Source organism: Euprymna scolopes, chromosome 20 (assembly GCF_053919585.1).
Source record: "Euprymna scolopes isolate OS-2025 chromosome 20, ASM5391958v1, whole genome shotgun sequence".
Lineage (NCBI taxonomy): Eukaryota > Metazoa > Mollusca > Cephalopoda > Sepiida > Sepiolidae > Euprymna > Euprymna scolopes.
The window spans coordinates 86,898,337-86,918,889 of NC_136501.1; the positions used below are offsets into that span (position 1 = coordinate 86,898,337).

At 34.7% G+C, this 20,553-nt stretch overlaps 1 protein-coding gene across 2 annotated transcripts in view; it reads right to left on the reverse strand.

The window, feature by feature from the left end:
- LOC145241528 (uncharacterized) overlaps positions 1-20,553 on the reverse strand; it is a 96,402-nt gene that overhangs the window by 63,685 nt on the left and 12,164 nt on the right. For both annotated transcript variants that reach the window (XM_080104573.1, XM_080104572.1), the window contains exons 4-5: positions 20,163-20,310; positions 8,326-8,451 (exon numbers count right to left, since the gene is read on the reverse strand). In XM_080104573.1, the coding sequence (XP_079960699.1) occupies positions 8,326-8,451; positions 20,163-20,310 (274 nt within the window). The remainder of the gene's footprint in view (positions 1-8,325; positions 8,452-20,162; positions 20,311-20,553) is intronic.

Sequence of the window (20,553 nt, forward strand, 5' to 3'; positions counted from 1 at the left end):
GATTCGTAGGGTTTTTTTTCAATTGTTCTTCCAGACGACTTGCTACTACTCCTAGCGTACCAACTACGACAGGGATTATTTGTGTTTTAACCCCGTGTATATGCCTTATCTCCAAGGCCAATGGAGCATAATTGCTCCACTTCTCGTTCTCTTTCTCTCTCACATTTCTGTCCCAGGGTACTGAGAAGTCTACGATTTGCCAGTTTTTGAGACCTTGTCAATAACGACCAAATCCGGACGATTATGTTCCAATTGCTTGGTCGTTATGACACATTTGTCCCACCATACCTCTACCTTACCATCCTCACTTGTTCTCACTTCATCAGGCACCTCCTCAAACCACTTTCCAGCACACTTCACCCCAACCTTCTTACAGACCTCCCAATATATCCGGAGTCCCATGCGGTCGTGTCTTTTTCTGGTACTCTCTTTGGAATCTTTTCTGCTTCGATTGTTTCAGAAAAGGTGACCGAGTTGGCAAGAATAAAACTTCATGGCCATTTCGATCGAGATACCAAGGCACTAAAATGTCAGGACAGAATTTTCTGCCTAAACGTGACTTGAAAAGAGATACAGAAAATCTAATATTTGCTGCTCAGGAACTAAATACAAATACAATCAATAGAAACATTAGGAAGGATTGTTCTGATAAGTGCAGGTTGTTTGGTGTTACTCTTGAAATAGCGTCACACATTGTTAATGCATATTCTATACTTGCCCAAAAAGAGTACAAATGTCGCCATGACAAAGTATGTACAAATCTGCATTGGAATTTATGCCAAAAGTTTGGAGTCCAAGTGACAGACAAGTGGTTCCAACATCACCCAGAAGTAGTAGTGGAAATGAGGACATTAAGATTCTCTGAGATTTTCATGATTCAGTGTGACCGAGAATAACTCACACGAAACCGGATATTGTAGTTGCGAACAAAAAGACCATGAATGCCAAATTATTGATGTGGCTTGATCGAATGACATTAACTTAGCAGGAAAAAAGAATGAGAAACTATGGAACTATCAGAAACTGAAGGTGGAGATTGCTAAGTTGTGGAATAAGGAAACTTCCATCATACCAATAATCATAGGTGCGTTTGGCTCAATTCCAGATGAAGTTGAACTGACTTTTGGAGTACGGTGATGTTGTACTTACAACATCACCATACTCCAGAAGTCAGTTCTGCTTGGCACAGCAAACATCATACGCCAAATGCTTTTCATCTAATTGACTGTTTTACTATGCTTACTAGCGTGGTATAAAAGTCCACTCTTGAGTGAAAAAAAAAACCTGGTGTAAAACATCACAGCAATATGAATTTAACGAATCCAATAATAATAATAATAATAATAATAATAATAATAATAATAATAATAATAAGAAGAATAGGGATCTTTTCCAATTTTGTAATTTTGTTCGGAACACCAAAAATGTTAAGGTACAGTTTGAATGACTTAAGTAAAAGGAATTGACCTGAATTAAAAACAAAAAACTCAACTAAAATCATCCAAAAGTTGGGACTACTATTAAATAATAATAATAATAATAATGATAATAATAATAATAATAATAATAATAATAGATTCACAATATTAATCTGATTTTTATCAGTATTCAGAAACATGGTACTACTATTTCGTGTATATACATATTCTCATGTCTTTTTTCCGTTAAATTATTCTTTTAATAACCATTTTCTGTCAAACATTACAAAAAGTATAAATATTTATAGTAGACTGTTATATGTTGCACACCGGTCGATATAAACACCGTCTATTGCATTGTGGGAAATATAGTTAATTCAAATCCACCATGACACTTTGTCAACCCGTGTTGTTACTAATAAGTTGCAAGAAAAATCTGCAACTATCAATGCAGACGAAATACGAAAAAGTGTTTATAAAATCTGAGATGATTTTGAGTGATTACACCTTGTCTTCATAGGCAAGGCGGATAAGCGAAGGCTGCGTGCAAAGACGTCGTCATGTGGCTGCAATAAGATAATAAAACTGTATGTTCATTGGTTTAACGAGGAACAAATGGAGAAGATGATGAGATAAGTGTTCGGAGGAAAAAGAGGAAGACAAAGCGAGATGCTAATGGCGTCTGTGCTGTGAATTCATCAAGGCACCAATGAAGCCGCGCTGCACGAACGTTCTAAGATGATTTTCATGATAAAACTCGTCGTAAAAAAATTGCGCGAACAAATATTGATTCAGCTAAACAATACCATTTATAAAATGGGTATTAATCTATAACTTCATATTTATTTTGTATCAGGTCGGTGCAAAAGTTTTTGCCGGGTTGTAGAAGAGTCATTCTAAAATATTGTAATTGATTTCATGTATATTGTTATTACTTAAACATATCATCATGATTTATTTATTAGAAAAAACTATTGAAGCATCATTCATATTTGTTTGCAGTATTATCATTCATGTTGACCTGAAAACGACCTTCTTTAGTCAACAGAAAGGAAGTCACCTTCCATCATGATAATGCTCGTCTTTACACACTACTGACTATGAGAATTTGGTTGGAATATCTTGATCCATCCTACATATTCTACTGACCTTTGACATTTGGTTATAACTAGGGCTATGACAAGATAATATGCTTTTCATTGTTTTGACTCTCAAGTATATATCCGACACAGTTAATCAATCGAGAACCACATCACTCTATGTAAAAGCATATAAAATATCAACGGATACACACTCGAGAGTCAAAACAATGAAAAGAATATGCTGTTGTTCTAGCCCTAGTTATCACTTATTTCGAAGATTGCAAAACCATTCTGATGGCTTTAGATTAATATCACAAGAAAAAATTGAATATGAGTTAGATTCATTTTTTCATATCAAAACCTAAAGAATTCGCAAGTTATAAGTTCGTCGATAGATGGAATGAAGTTATAGAAATCAAAATGAATTATTTTTGTGAATATAAATAAAAAAGCAAAGTTACTTTACTGTTCTCATCTTAGTTATTTTTTAAAACGTTACGATCGATGTGAGCTTCTACCTTCGTTATGTGAATCTATGGCAGCAGCAGCGAATGTTGTTTTTTACGAATCGACTCTTGATTGGACAAAAATCTTTAATTAGCAGTTTCTTTCAGCCAAGTACAGGCGCGAGGATATTCGTTGCTGAAATGTCGCTATTTTTCTTTCAGACAACAGCAACAACAACACCAACCAACCAAACAACCAACCAACCAAACAAACAAACAAACAAACAAACAAACAAATAAACAAACCCTTGCGTACATTACAAATTCAGCCCAGGCCTTTGGGACTGAAAACCCCGGCAGACTCAACGACACATTCATGAACTACTCTCTCACACACAAATTCGTACACGTACTCCCTTTCTTGTAAAACAGAGGCAAGCTAAGGCACACACATAAACTCACATGGCGCTGGCCGAAATGAGCACATCTACTCAAATTCTCTTTCTCCACCAAGAGCGTTTTGGAACATTCATTAATAACTCTATTTTTTATCTTAATTAGCTGCCAATAGAAATGAAATATTTTTGTATTTATACCTTTCGCTCTTGGAATTTGGCAGGCGTAAGTCAACTAAATGCGTGAATATACATTTATACCTTTAGCAACGTTTCTTTTAAAGTTTTATATGTGTATGGATTTAGCTCAGATAATAATGAATAATATTTTAAACTGCTGAAATCGTTACTATATATTGGGTACAATATAATAACCAATAGATTATTGGATCTATAATAATAAATATTAAATCTGCATAAATTAAAATATTATATTTAAGCGCTAGTCCCTCGACTTGGGTAGAATTAGATTTTGCAATAACACCGGGTTCCTTCTACATAGATTGTGTGGATTGTTGAGTTGAAATAATTAAAATAAAGCAAAACAAACGAAGGTCTAATTGTGAAATTACTTCTTCAAATGTTGTCATACGTGTGCAAATTAATGGAATGAAAAATCCTGTCAAAATCTAAGCTGTCTAAAATGATGAGGGACTATTTTAGTTAAACAGCGTCGTCAATTTCTTATCTAAAAACCGGAAACCGTAATTAATTTCTCTCTTAACTGGCTGTTTCTATTTAATTCGTAAGTACTTCCGTTTCGGACCCGAGCAAACCAAAACGTAATGGAGTGACTGCACACTTCCCAAAGCTCTCAAATCACAACGGGATGCAATTTTGTGTCGGACGCGAGACGGTTAGTGAAAGTTTAAGTAGTTTATAAGGTTGGAAAATTAGGTAGGCACGAAAAGGTAGAAAGGTCTGAAAAAGATGGGTATTCAGGGTGATAATGGTGGCGATAGTGAAGTAGTATAGTGTTGGATATTAAAAGCAAAAGTGTGAACACACGCACATTCCAGATGGATTTGGTCTACATTCTTGTGTCCCATAAAAATGACCGGAATTGTAATTATCACGAAAACAAAGAAATGTTTACATTCCAGGTCGGGAGGTTATTAATTGTGAAAAGGAAAATAAAAAAGAACATGTAATAGCTTAGAATTTATATTCACAGGAATGTCATTTGATGTTTATATAAGAAAGGAGATAGAAGAGAGCAGACTGACAGCCGTCGAGTGTGATTGACATCTCTCCGTCGTTGTGTCACCGTGTCACACACAACCAGTCCCTACACTAACGTCTCTCTTTCTTTGTCGACGAGGAAAAGCTTAACTGTAAACAAAACTTATACTGATAAATTCGTTTCTGTGTTGATTTGGGGAATAACGACAAAAGAATTGTTAGGTGAATATATGGTTTTAGCTAGCATTTGAAAAGTGCAAGCTAGAAAATTATATATGCATTCAACAATGCAACTGTAGTTTAGTGTTATGCTTAATACAGTCTCGAGGAAAGTTTGGCGAGGGGTGACCATAGATTGGAGCTCAGACGAGCACTTGTCATGAAAATAACGATAAAGCAGAGACAGACTCGCAACATCTCTTCCATGAGAAATAAGTTGCAGGGAAGAGAAAAGGGCATTCCCTACGAGGGTACGAAGTCTATTTTGAATTCTATCAAGGCAAGATAAGTCCTTCCTAGCAGCTCCTGCCCAGATGTTGCAACAGTATCCATCTTTGGACGTACCTGGCTCTTATATAAGTAGAGAATTGCATCAACAGTGAGATATCTACTGGATCGATAGAAGGATTCAACCATTTTTACAGCAACCTTGGGAACGGATTTAATGTATGTGTTCCATTTCAGATCAGTAGTAAAGGTCAAGTCATTTTCTTTTTAGAAAAAGTAGAAGAAATCGTTCTTTTATGAAAATAGAATAAATTTGTTTTGTATTATTGAAATATATTATTAAAAACACCTCTAACACATATAATACACGCAGATTTTATGTAAAATGTTGCCGAAGTAATTCTTTTTAACAATTAATATTTTATTTCTTTATTTCATGCAAAAAAAAAAAAAAAATCAATCATTACTGTTGTGGGGTACAAATTGAGAAATACGTGGAATCAACCAGTTCTATGAATACCATTGGTTTCAGAGACTAAATAGAGATATTTATACCATGTGTAACCGCATGCTACGAACACGTTCACTTCACACCACTTTAAAGGCTCTTGTATTTTTTATGATGAATACATATTATATTTATATACTTTACACTACTTGTGGTTTCTTTCATTTGTAACTCCTAGCACGGGTCTACAATAACTGGCTGACGAGGATGATTCAAGAACTTCCCGGATCAATCTACAACAATTGGTTACAACAACTGGATTACGAATATTCACACAAGGTTGATAGCCACAAAAGACGCCGATATAAGACGTCGTGCTCTAAATAAATTGGAATTACAACCTGATTTACCGCTCCAGATTCTGGCTAAAGATTGTTAGCGGTTCGTGGCAATGAAACAAGATTCCAGAAACATAGAGGAAGCAGGAATTGCTCACATTAAAAAAAATACGCTTCAAAAATAAAGGACACCCGCCCGCCAGCAATTCCTAACCAAGAGGCAAAAAGAACCTTTCACTAAATTATCAGGATAGACAAAATCCTAGAATCCCTTGTAGCAAATGTGGAGGACCTCATGGGTATAATGCATGTCAGTACCAAACGAAAATAACATGTGACCTATGCAAGCGAGCACGGCACAAGACCCTATATTGCAGAGCAAAAGTAACAAAAAGAGCTACGTAAAAACTGCAAAAATGAACCTTTCACCAACAGAGAACATAAGGAAATCAGTGAGAATCAGAAATCAAGAGGTGAAACTGCAGCTCGATTCAGGAATTCCCTTACTGTTTTCTGCTTCATTGACTGTGTTAACGGACATTAAGTTTTCTAATTCTCAACAGTTTCCTGTTAGACATGATTTCAGAGAGTAGCCCTTGCATCCAAGTGGTAACATACCGTATTTGGGCGTGAAAAAGATTATATATATATATATATATATATATATATATATATATATATATATATATATATATATATATATATAGTGACTTAATCTTTAAATTGGATGATGTATTTAAATCAAAATTTAAATATTTAATTTGAGGCTGAAGAGATATATTGTTTTTTTTTGTTTTTGTATTTAGTTGCCGGGGTATAATAAAACACAATTCCCACAAGATAGGCGAATACAGTAGTTGTTTTGAACTGAGCGAAAATCTACTAATGTACCCCTTTTTAAAACTTACAAAGACTTTACCGGCTAGAGATTTTGTCAAGTCTATTTTTAGAGTGTGAAGCAGAGAGGAAGAGAAGGAACCGGAAGTGGTATCGCTTTCTCTTTCCCTTTCTAACTGGACACTGGCAGAAATCTCTCTTTTCGGTTTGGGTCGCCGACTTGTTAAGAGGTCTCTCTCATCGTGGGAGGAGGGGGGTCGACTTCTTCCCCTCGTGTGAAAAGGAGATACGGATACACGACACGTGAACAACGCGATCCTCTTCTCCAGTCATGCGAGAGAATGCAATTAATTTACTTTCTCACGAAAGAGACGATGACTTTTTCCCCATCATGCGAAGGAGATGTGAATGTACTGGATGAGGACGATGTGATCTCTTATCTCTCACGAAAGAGACAGAAAGTGCGAGCAAGAAAGGAGAACACGTGAATGTGCTATTCGAACTTTTTCTCCACCGAAGGAAATATCTTGGATTAATTGCGTCGTTGACGAGTTGTGAAACACACCAACAAAAGAAAAAAAAGGGGGGAAACAAAAGAGACTTGTAAGTGCAAAGACTTTGATTACCCCCTAAAGACTTTCGCTCATTTCAAAACGCGTAGATATACTCCAAATTCCATAACTTTGAATACATTTCTTTTTCTTTCGTTAAACTCTTCCTTTTTTTTTATCTTAAATAAATCTATTTTTATATCATTCGGAAAAGTGTCTGTTACCTGTTTTTTTCATCGCGTTTTTATCGTGTTCGTCTTTGTATCTCTATCCACTTTTTTTTTTGCTGTGTCACATATGCGATAAAGAGAAAAATACTTGGGTTTTTGCTTTCCCGTACATTCCCTTATACCCCCCCCCTTTTGGCAACGTGTTACAAAGGTAAACGATATTTGCTTTTATCATTAAGTTTCCGTTCATACCCCTACGTTATAAATTGCCTTACCACCCCTTTTATCGCATATGTAACAATATATATATATCATCATTATGCTGTCCGTCAGTCTTGACGATGACTAGTCGGGGCATCAGTGCTCTATCCTTCGGTGTTGGCATAGGCCTCTTTCTGTGTAAAACATCCGGTCACAGGCACTGAATATGTGGGTGCTGGGGTTGTGTCGTCTATAGTGTCTCAGCTCTAAGGCTTCTCCAATCTTTCTCTCTATTTCTTTCTTTCCTTTGTGGATACTGTTCCGCCAACCACTCCTTTCTTTTACTTGTTCATCCCAACTCTCAACATTGATGTTCATTGTCTTCAAGTGCCGCTTTGTTACTTCTTTGGAGCGGAGCTTCTGACTTCCTAACTTGCGGGTTCCATTTTCCAGTTCCCCTGTAGAAGATCATCTTTGGAATTCGGTTTTCTTCCATTAATACACACACGCACGCACACACACACGCACACACATATACATATATATATATATATATATATATATATATATATATATATATATATATATATACCGGGCATATATATATGTATATATATATACATTTCTATATATATACATATATATATATAGTCATCCACATACAGTAGTGTTTCGCTGTATCACATCCCATCAGTGCATCTAGACAGGCACCTACCTCAAGCCAGGATGGAAATCCGACCGCCTGTACGACAGTCAAGACTTATCACCATTACGCTATACGTTTGAAATACGTTTATGATGAAGGTTTACCTTGAATCTTCCGCAACAAATAAAGATGGATCTTTGACGTCTTTCTTTTCAAGCCATCTCAAATAATCATCTTCCCAAAGCCAAACAGATGGGACTTTCTCACCTGGAAGGCTGTCAACATTTTTCCTAAAATGAAAAAAAATGTAAATAATTTATTTATTTAAAAATATTTTTTGGGACAAGTTATTTATTATTCAATAACCTCATTTCAAATTTCAATAACATTTGTTTAAATAAAAACAAACATTTAAACGGATAAATCGTCTATTATCATCAAAACGGGTAATTATATTAGGTTGGTGCAAAAATAATGTCGTTTTTTGATAAAAAGCTAACTGTGTATCGCTTTATTGCAGGTCAATAATTTTTAATTTTGGAATTGCTATGAAACGCAGAGAAGTGAAATTTGGTATAACACTGGAAGAGCATAACAAGGTGTCTTATTTCCCTGATTTTTGTAGAATTTGAACAAATATTTTGAAAGTTATGCTAATTGTTATATTTTCTGGTAATTTTAAGTGTGTATCACTTTATTGCAAGTATATAAAAATGTATATTTTCGGTAATAAAACAATAATCTAACTTCATATTTCTATTTATATGAAGTAAAGAACATATCCAGTAACAATATTAACCAAAATCAAGAACGAATTTCACATTATTTGGTTTAAGGAGATTTTTTATTTATCAAAACTCCCATGCTTGAAAATCACTTTGAATAGCCTCTTGTCAACTAATGATGCTATAGGAAACTTCCAACATTTTCCTCCAAAGTTCACCCTTCGACGAAAATTGAACACCTTCATAAATTTTCACTTTTTATTATTGGCCAGAGCTGCTCAATTGGGTTTATATCTGGAGAACAAGGTGGCCATGTCATCAAACTTTCTCCACTAATGCCTAATGACTTAAGATAGGATGCCGTAGCCTTGGCTGAGTGGGATGGCGCATTGTCGTGCATAAAAATCAATTTGCGGTGACGCGTCAATGGAAGGTCATCAAACCATGGTATTTAAAAATAAAATATAAGATTGGTTTGTCAATTTGACACCTTCTGGCACTTGAAATAGTCGAATTTGTTCATCGCAGATTATTCCAGCCAAAAACATAACACGCCTACTTTCCTGTTGACGACATCGATGAGGGGGTAGGGAATCCATGAGGACTCCAGACTTCAAATTACCAGAAATAGGAAAATTAGCATAACTTACAAAATAATTGTTCAAATTCCACAAAAAATATGGAAATAAGACATCTTGTTATGCTCTTCCAGTGTTATACCAAATTTCATTTCTTTGCATTTTATAGCAATTTCCAAATTAAATAAATGAAGCGCGAGAGTGCACAGTGAAGGAGGCATAAAAAATATCTAGAATTTTGAAGTGTCGGGACAGTGCGTTGTCTACGTGAGTTCCGTTATAGAAACGTTGATTTAATTTGAATAAAATAAAATACGCATCAAGTGCGCTTAAAAACCAAATCACAACGTAATTTTACGAAAACAACTATTTTACTTGTTTATGTATTTTAAATATCTCACCGTGCCCGACATTTCGAAATATATTTAAATTATAAATTCAAAACGAGTAAAATGTGTTTATTTTTGTAAAATTGCGTTGCAATTTGGCTTTCAAGCGCACTTGATGCACATTTTATTTCATTCAAATTAAATCAACGCTTCTATAATGGAACTCACACCCCTGACGTGAATCTCGCGTAGCCAACGCACCGTTCCCGACATTTCAAAATACAACCGCTGAGAGACAACGCGCGGATCTTTACTACTGACTTTCCTTTCTCCAACTTTACACAATAGCAAAGAAGAAGAAGAAGAAGAAAAAGAAGAAGAAATAAACAAAACACTGAGGGTGGAGAAATATATTTAAATTATAAATTTCAAGCAAGTAAAATATTTGTTTATTTTCGTAAAATTGCGTTGTGATTTGGCTTTCAAGCGCACCTGATGCACATTTATTTCATTCAAAAGTTTTTTATTTAAATTTCAATGATTATTAAATATAAATGAAATATCGGAAAAACGTAATAAAAAAGAGTACATACACACGGGGGATATAGACGTAAGAGAAAAAAGCGAAGGAACTGATCTGCCTTGTCACCGCTTCCGGTAGCGCTACACCGGAAACTAGGAAGTATGTTAGCTGACTATAACGGCTCAATTATTATCAAGTCATGCTGACTCTGTTTTAACAAAGTCATGCAAATGAAACTAATACAAATGTGTGTACGCAGGTGCATCTGAGTAGCTTACTTGCCATAAACATAACCTCATACTTTACTAAGTTCTTCTCACGTATTGAGCATAGTTGAAGTTCATATTGTTAATCTATACATATAATGCGTTATATAACTTTGTAATATTACTATCAGGGAGACCCGAAGTTGCCCGGAATTGAATGCGGATCAATGAATGTTCAACATTTCCAATACTTTTATTGTCATCGAAATCGGGGAAACCACCCATTATGGAATCAAACCGATTGATTGCCTGCTCTAGTCAGAGACGTGCCGCAGTGCAACGGGATAAAGCTTCACGTGCCTTCCCGCAATGACTTAGTCCACAATATATTATCGTCTACATTACATTGTAGAGAACTTACTGTTGATTTTATAAAATTATTCTTATATAATGACATGAATTAAGGTTTACAATGCAAAAGTCAAGTATCATGGTTCAGTTGTGCTCTAAACAGAATCATTCATTTAGCACGCGACCCTATCTTATCAAAGTCTCTACTGTTAATTTTATACGCCGGGCTCTTCTGCTTTTACAGCGATAGAACTTCTCAAAATGCACTTGTGATGTTAGGCGGTATAAAGCTGTTAACTTTGATAAAAATCGGACTGTTCCTTCTTTAATCAGATTTTTTGATTATTGATTTTGGATACTTATCGGAGGCATTCCGATACAAAATCTATCTAAGAACACTCCCAAATACATAAAATACATTTCCGTGTGATGAAAAATGGGCTCAGCCGTTTCAGAATCCACAGAGAACGAACTCACACACAGACACACACTGACGCATGCAGATAAAGTACCTCTTATAAGTAGAGATATGTGTATATACATGAAATAATATTAATATTAATAATAATAATAATAATAATAATAATAATAATAATAATAATAACAATATTATTATTATTATTAATAATTATAATAATAATAATAATAATAATTACATATATATAATATATATATATATATATATATATATATATATATATATATATATATATATATTCCATTTTCACCCCATAGAAGGTACAGTGCAACTTTGATGTAGGGGGCTACTATCTGGGTCATAAGTTGCTGGGGTACTATGTAGATAGTTGAGCAGCAAGATGTCTAATTACATTACACCTGAACTTTTGCATGTCAGTACAATTAGGAAAGTAGGAATCTGAAAGGGAGTTCCAAAGTCTAACAGTTCTGGGGAAGAAACTATTAGAGTAAAAGGCTTTCTTACACCTAGAGATCTCTACTATGTAGAGGTGGGATTTTCCTGCTTCTCAGGTTTGTCAGGGGTATTTACATCGAGGGGGTACAGGGGCTTGTAGTTCGTCGGAGCATCTACCATTAAAATACTTGTAGAACAGGCAGAGGGTTGCAACATTTCATCGATGGGACAGAGGATGAAGCCTAGATGACAGTCCAGGACCTATAAGGTTGGCGACTCTCTTTTGGAGTCTGTCCAGGAGCGAGAGACTATTAGCAGATGCACTAGCCCAAATGTGACAACAATCCTCCATACATGGTCGAATGGCGGCCTTGCAGAGGCACAGGATACTTTCAGGCGTAGATAACTTTCTAGCACGGTAGAGAGAGAGCCACCTACAGCAACCCTGGCAATGCTCTTAATGCATCTGTTCCAACTTATGTTCCCTGTGAACGTTAAACTGAAGAGTTTAAAAGAAGTACTTTCAGGCAATGTATCTTGAGCCATACCTATTAGTGATAGAGAAGGTTTCTTGTAATTATTGAATAAAACAAGCGTAGTCTTGGCAGCATTAAATGTAACCATCCGTTTTTGTACCCATTCCACAACAGATTGGAGGTCATCCTCTGGTGTTTTTGCCATTTCCTTGTGCTCATTTGTTTTCCCCTCATGCATGTTATAGAGTATGGTGTAATCAGTAAATATACCCACCTCAGAGACAATTTTACGAGTGAGGTCATTTATGAATATTAGGAATAATAAAGGTACAAGGATAGACCCTTGAGGTACGCCCGCATCATTTATATTATATTGTTTAGATGTACGACCGACGAGGACAAACTGGATATATATATATATATATATATATATATATATATATATATATATATATATATATATATGTGTGTGTGTGTGTGTTTATATATATATATATATATGTGTGTGTATATATATATATATATATATATATATATATATATATATATATATATATATATATTAGTGGCTATTAAAGAGTTTCATTCTTTGCATTTTTTTACGGTTAAAGACTAATTTCTTAAAAAAAAAACCTTGCCATAACATTTACTTTTTAATTAAGAAAAAAAAAGTTGCCAAACTTTTTAAAAAAATGTTTCATCTAATGAAAATATCGTGGATTTGTTGGTTTTCTCTTAATAGTCGCGTAAAGACTACATTTTTTATTATCAACGTTATAAACTTTGTTACATTAAATAAATCGTCGCAGCTTTCTTTTCTTAATATTTTAGTTAAAATAAATATCGCGTCCTAAATAATGAGATGAAAAAAATGAACGAATAATCTCTTAGTAAACGAGAGTAGCCTCCCTTTGCACAGGGATAAATTGTTAAACCGCGCCCTATACTCCTATAAATTTGGGGCTTTATACACTCGCTTTATTCCTTATTCAGACAATTTAACTCGAGCTGAATAGATGATCCAACGGATTAATTTTTCTTCTGGTGACAAATAATCTCATATGCATATGTGCAAATGTGCACGTACACAATTAGATGCACACTGGTACATCTGCATGAAAGTCTGAATACCCTGAGCAACACGCAAAAATAAAAAAATAGGAAAGAGCCAGAAATAGTCGGCGCCTGAATGTCGTTGCTGTTCATTTCGTTCATTTTTACTCTCCACCTCCCTCCTCCGTTTTCACCGCTCTTTACACCTGTTTCAACAAACAGACGCTTTCTTCCGACTGGTAAATGTAACAATCTTAACAACAACAACAACAACAACAACAACAACAGCAGCAACAACAAAAGAACAAACCTGCCATTCGAAACCAATTAAACTAGAGACGCGCAACGAAAGTAAAACTAATTTAGTTTTTATCCAAAAATAATTTTTTGCCTCAGATTGAAATTAAAAAAAAATCACCAAAATTATTTCATCATATAATGAGATAAATCAGTATTTATCCATTTACGAGGGGTGTGCAATAAGTAATGCCCCTGGCCCACTTCCCATAGAGTAGAGCAACGAAACTTGACACAGTTATTAGTCTTTCTCTACATAGGAACCATCCAGAGTTATGCATTTCTCCCATCGTTTGATGCAGCTTTGGAGACCGTTTTTGTAGAACACCCCAGGTTAGTCCGCCAACCATGACGTGACTGCAGAAATCAAGGTTGCATCATCTGGGAAACGCTTTCCTTTCAAAAACAACTTCATGGCTGGGAAGAGGTGAAAGTCAGAGGGTGCAAGGTCAAGAGAGTAGGGAGGATGGGGGAGGATTTCATAACCACCCGCCCGTGCTTCTGATCTGGCGACATGCGAGTTGTGGACCGGAGCGTTGTCCCGCAGGAGGAGGTTATATTTGCTGATCTTGCTCCACCTCTTTATTTTGATAGCTTCCCTTAATTTCCTAAAAAGTGAAGCATAATAGGCTCCTGTAATTGTGGTACCTTTGCCAGGAAATCTGTCATCACTACTCCGTCCTGGTCCGTTCAAGTCGATGTAACCTCCGACTTTCTTCCAGTGTATCATCCAACTCGGGAATCTTTCTATTGAACTCGGAAATTTTAACGGATTTCAAACCGAACTGTTTATTTCATCTACAGGGTTTGCATGTTATCGTTCTATCGACTTAGAAGTCCTAAGTAATTTGCAATTGTATTTTGAGTGTAACCTGCACTGAGGATTGAACCTTTAACCTCCAAGAGAGCGTAACTTACAACTGAATTCTACTAAGAACCTTATCGAATACGCCACGGGCCCTTGCAAATTTCCGTACCAATTCTCGAGTTCGACAGAAAGATTCTCGAGTTCGACAAAATATTTTCGACTTGGACAAGATACACCTGAAAAATGCCGAAATTTAGATCGACCAAAACGTTGTGGGAATAACACTGAAGATGAAAACAGTAGTCCGAAAAATCAAAATAATACGAATAAAGTATTTATTTTATTACATTTCTTTTTATTTATTTATTTATTTTTTAAGATTTCTAAGCTACTAGCATTTCAGTCCGGCGTTGCCCGGGTGTTTAGAGGTGTGTGTTGAGCAAAAAAATAAATAAAATAAAAAAAATAAAAGTGATAGTAGGAAGGCAGGCTCGAACCCGTACGGTCAGGAGGAAAAGAACGGGGGAAAAACCTGACGTCTTTGCTTTTACGACGACCGCCAAACCGGAAGTGATGTAGGTTTAAATTAAGGCTAGGCAATCGAAAAGAGGGGATGACTTTCGAAAATATCGGCGATAAAAGGGACCCCTCCCTGTTGAAAAGTGCTCAGTTGAGGGTGAAGAAATTAATGTTTTTAGCCAATTTTTCGGTATTTGTCGACTGAAGGATCGAGCTTCAAAACGATACTGATCTTGTGAAAATCCGTCGAAAGTTTTAGGCAGACATGCAAACATACATACATACATTTATATATTGGTAGCTCAAATTTTACCCAAACCAATTAAAAAGCTTGCTCTATCTCTGAATACCCTTTATGTAAAATTTAAAATGTTGAGACCAGAAATTGTCTGAGTAATTTGATAAGACTGCAGAGGTCAATCTTTTAAAAAACTTTGACTCCTTTTATGACACCTTAACATTTATTGTTTTAGGCTCAAATCAAGTTATTAAGTTAGATTCGTCCAAGGAACCTACATCTAAAATTTCAAGTGTTTAGACCCAAAATTGGCGGAGGAGTTTGGTAGAGTTCTCAAAGGTCAAATCGGTGAACTTTGACCCCTTAACAGCCAAATTTCTGGCCGAAAACGGATTACAAAGATTTTCCCAAATCTCACTACCCTGCATATCTAATTTTCGAGTCTGTAGACTGAAAATTGACAGAATTATTGGGTAGGGAAATGTACACAGACAGACAGACACTTTTACTTTTATAAATATATAGATTAAAATTACCTTGTTCCCTTTGTTTTCCAAAAGAAAATACGATTTAAAGTCAAGATTGTTTGCTCATTTTGACTGCTGGTTTTTGCTCCATAGACAGGACGACGGTGACAAGAAAGATATCCTTCCCCGCTCATTTGGTACAAAGGTTTTAGCAACAGGCCATGAAACTGAAATTTAATACTCACTACCAAAGACTTAGAAAGTGGTACTTGATGTCCCCTTGCTAAACATTTCGTATTATAAGGGGGACATTAAGAGCAAGTGGAGTAATGTTGGGAATAAAGTGGTGTCCCCTTTTCATCTCGCCGTAAAAGCTCATGCAAAGTGAGCCTTTAGGTCATCCTCGACTATAGTCAGCCACTTAGTTTATCTTGATTAATGATTATCTTTCTCTCAGATAACGTGAAAGTCTCACTTCCCCATGTTAAGAATGGCTTTCTTGTCCACTTGACCACGTCCAATCATCCAAACAAACAGACAACAGAAACCGGAGTTAAGAAGTTAAGACAATTTAGACTACCGCCCAAGATACGTATTGTTACATTCGTAGTTCAAACCCCGTCATCATCTTTGAAACTTAAAAATACAAATGATTTTTAAAAGGTGTTTAAACATATCGAGTTTATGTTTACGTTTTTGTTCGTTTTTTACATTTAAATTTCCAATTTGAAAGTTCATTTTCTACGAAGATTTGATTTTCAATATTTTTTGTTCCTTCATGGTATGCTCCTGTCGTAAAGTTATTCTCTAAGTCTGGACTACAAAGTATATTAAACGTATTTTATTCTTGAAATGAAAGGCGGTGGAAATTTCAATTATCTAAATATCTATAATGTTTTTACATAAAACAAAATAGTCTTTACATTAATATTCATTTATTAATAAACTAGAAAATATGTGACCTATTGGGTCACCCATAGAGCTCAGGTTAAATTTCTTGAGGAAAAAAGTGAGTTTGCAAAGCCAGATACACGTGAAAAAAAACAAAAAAAACAACGTCTAAAATCTTTTTCTGATCACTATACACCCCTACCCGTTTTTCCTCTTCAATTATTCAATTATTTATTAGTGGCAGGGCTATTCTATAATGGGTGTCTTATACATCCGACGTATTGGAAATGCCTTTTCTCTTCCTTATTAGCTGTAGGCGCTCTAAGAGGTAAACGATCATAATAATGATGATGATGATGGTCATTATCATCATTATCATCAGCAGCAACGACAGCCTCTGTTTAACATTCGTTTTATGTTGGGCGGCTTTTAGAAATGGACTTCGAAGTTAATCTATCTTTAGTCAGATTACTGTTTATTCTCCTTAATCCCAAGTCCATCTTTATCACCCCCTCACATATTTCCCTTGGTCTGCATCTACTCTCCAACCTCTCTCATCCATTCTGTAAGGAATTACAGTGATAAATGACGCATAAAATAAGAATGGGCGGTCAAACAACATACAGTGAGAAAGGGCGAGAGTGATAGACAGAAAGTTAGATATGGGTCCCTTTCTAAGTTATTTGAAAATTAAGGCTAAAATATAATTCAATCCCAAAACTAAAGAATATTCTAGTATACATTTGTGCAATTAAAATATATAGAAAAAAAGGACCATAGGGAAACAAATGTTGATTAACTCAGATAGATAGAAATAAAAGCCACATCTATTCTTTGGAAATAGATTATGATTAAAAAAATTTCAGCACTTTTTAATTCACTAAAATTAGATTTATCAGCTTGTTGCATTAAAACTAAATTATTTTCTCGTTTCTTCTTTTATAACCTTTTGGATGACGAACGAGAAATGCGTGTTTTCCTTTGATAACCGGATCAACTTGCATAATTAAAAAGTCATTTATTCAGCAACACATAACGTTATTAAATATCAATACGCAAAAACAAAAATTAGACACGGTTTGTTTCTTGACTATTATGGATAACAATTTTGCCTTGACTATTATGGGATACTGATATTTTCTTGATTATTATGGGATAGCAATCTTCTTTTTATATTATGTGGTATATATCCTTCTTTTACTATTATGGGATAGCAATGTCTTATGACGAGACATCGATGTTTTCTTAATTATTATGAGATAGCAATCTTTTCTTAACTATTATGGGATATTTTTTATTTTCTGGATTATTCGGGCTACTGCTCTCATCTCGGGTGGTATTTTAACATCGTTTCAGCCTATGTAATATCCGACCTTATTCAGTCGAATTCGGGAATCTGCACGGAATTTCAAACGGAACTCTTTATTTAATCTGCGGTGGTGGTTTGCTCTCGTTCCATCAGCTATTGCCAGGTAGAAATATTAAGTAGAACAAGACTCAAGATGAGAAAAGTAGTTTTAATAATTTAAATAACACAACTTATCAATACTTTTCTAAAGGATCCCGAAAATTATAGATAGATATTTTTCTTTACTATTATGGGATATATATTTTTTCTTGAATATTATGGTATTATATATATATATATATATATATATATATATATATATATATATATATATATATATATATATATATATATATATAAAATGGGTTAAGAAATTCCAACGAAAGAAAGATGTATATTTAAATAAGGGTGTAGTCACCAACAATGTGTATTTTTTTAACATTATTTTATTATTCCGTGTCTTGGTTTTTCATTGAGAATTATGTTTGGATCATTGTAATAATGTTTTTAAATCATTGAAATCGTTTTTACGCGTTTCAGACGTTCTGTGAAGCGTCCTCGTCAGAAATTATTTTCAAATGTGTTGGAGATGTAAAAATGGCATTTTCGTGGTTCATTTGAAGTGTTTCCAAGGGGTGGAGGCGTGAAAGTGTCTATTATTCATTGGCATGTTCAATTTTTATTACTCTTTTATTGGGCTTGTCGGGGGGGGGGCGCTGACCTCGGCTGTAGTCACTCTCGTGTGGTGTTTCTCTCTCTCTCTCTTTCTGCTTGTGTTTTTTCCCTTTTCCTTTAGGGTAGGGTGTATGTGTGTGTGTGTGTGTTTTCTTTTATTGGTTTGAGAATGTGTGTACTGTTTTATAGTATTATGAGATTATTTGCTTCCCTCGGAAGGTGACTGTTATACAAGGTCGTTACTAATGTGTATGTGTGAGGAGGTCGGGGGGAACCAACTCTTCTGAAATAAGGGTAGGGGTGCTTTCATTCTATTTTGATATTTATTTTTTAGATTCTTGGATTTTAGTATTGTGATTTTTCGTTTCAGTCTTTTCGGGTATTCTTTATATTATGTTTGTTTCGATAGATATCATTGAAATGAATACCAACAATAATCATCTGATTCATAACGAAATGAATAAATGATGCTCAACAACAACAACGACAGCTGCGGCATCAGAACAGATACTAACAGAAAAATATAAAGGGGAAAAAGACATGTTATTTTTTATGTTGGCCATCTTGCTTTCCTTTTCTAATTGCAAAAATATTCTGACGTAGGAAAATAAAGTCCCTTTCTCATGGCAACAATGTTGTATCCCTATGCTTGTTTTACAAGGTGTTCAGGAAAAATGGGATCGGCAAAAATGGCATCGGAAAAATGGCACGGTAAAAAATGACACCGGTAAAAATAGAACCAGTAAAAATAGAACCGGTAAAAATGGCACTGGTAAAAATGGCAAAAATGAATAAATAGGTAAATATATATATATATATATATATATATATATATATACGTTTTGTTTTTTATTACCGTATCTTTCTGTTAAGTTATATTATTGTTTCGACTACACGAAAAAAAACGGCCGTGTAGCCGAAACAATAATGTAACTTAACAGAAAGATACGGTAATAAAAAACAAAACGTATATATATATATATATATATATATATATATATATATATATATATATATATATATATATATATATACCTATTTATTTTTTTTTTGGCCGTCTGTAGCTTCCTCAGACTTTACAGACGGCAAAAAAAAAAAAAACGGCCAAGTAGCCGAAACAATAATGTAACTTAACAGAAAGATACGGTAATAAAAAAATAAAACGCATATTTGCTCTACAACAGTATTGAGCACTTTCTTCAGTTTTTATTAATTACTATCTCCACTAAATATATATATATATATATATATATATATATATATATATGTGTGTGTGTGTGTGTGTGTGTGTGTTTGTTATACACACTATTTTATGTAGGATGTTTTTACTTGCGCCAGATGGTAAGGCGGTGTGTCTGTGATACTATATTTCCGGATGCCTTCCCTTCATCAGATGTGTGTTCGACTTGCAAACCATTTTCACCATTATATCATAAGTTGCGTCAGTTCGAGTCTATCTTTCACAACTTTACATTGTTCTGCCTTCTATAAACTTTAATTCTTTCTTATATACACATTAAACAATGCTTCAATCAAACTGCTTGAACCTTGAATTAAATTAATTAAATTTAAGGATTTACTATAGCATTTTTAAACAGGTGTTTAGTTGATAAAATACCATGGCTTGAGTGGTGGCAACATACCGTAGTTCGTATATGCATCCGTAAGGTGTCGTGTATCGGTAAGGACTGCATGTCCATTTGTCGGGTTCCAATAGATGCAAGAAATTCGCAGATTTGATCCGATCTTTATCATCAATCTTTTTAGCACTGGATCTGTTCCTGTTTCGGCCTAAAATTATATGAAACAGATTCATGAATAGATGTACACATATATAAACTGACGTATTTAACATCTAAATTCTTCACAAATTATATAAAAATTAGATGGTTACCCGTCGTTACCCGGGATTCCAGTTTCCATAAATCGCGTAAATTACAGAAACAAATAAAAATAAATCTAAACAATCTGCCACATATTGTAATTTTAACTTTAATATTTTTAATGAAAGAATATAGTAACAGTTGTCTCCCT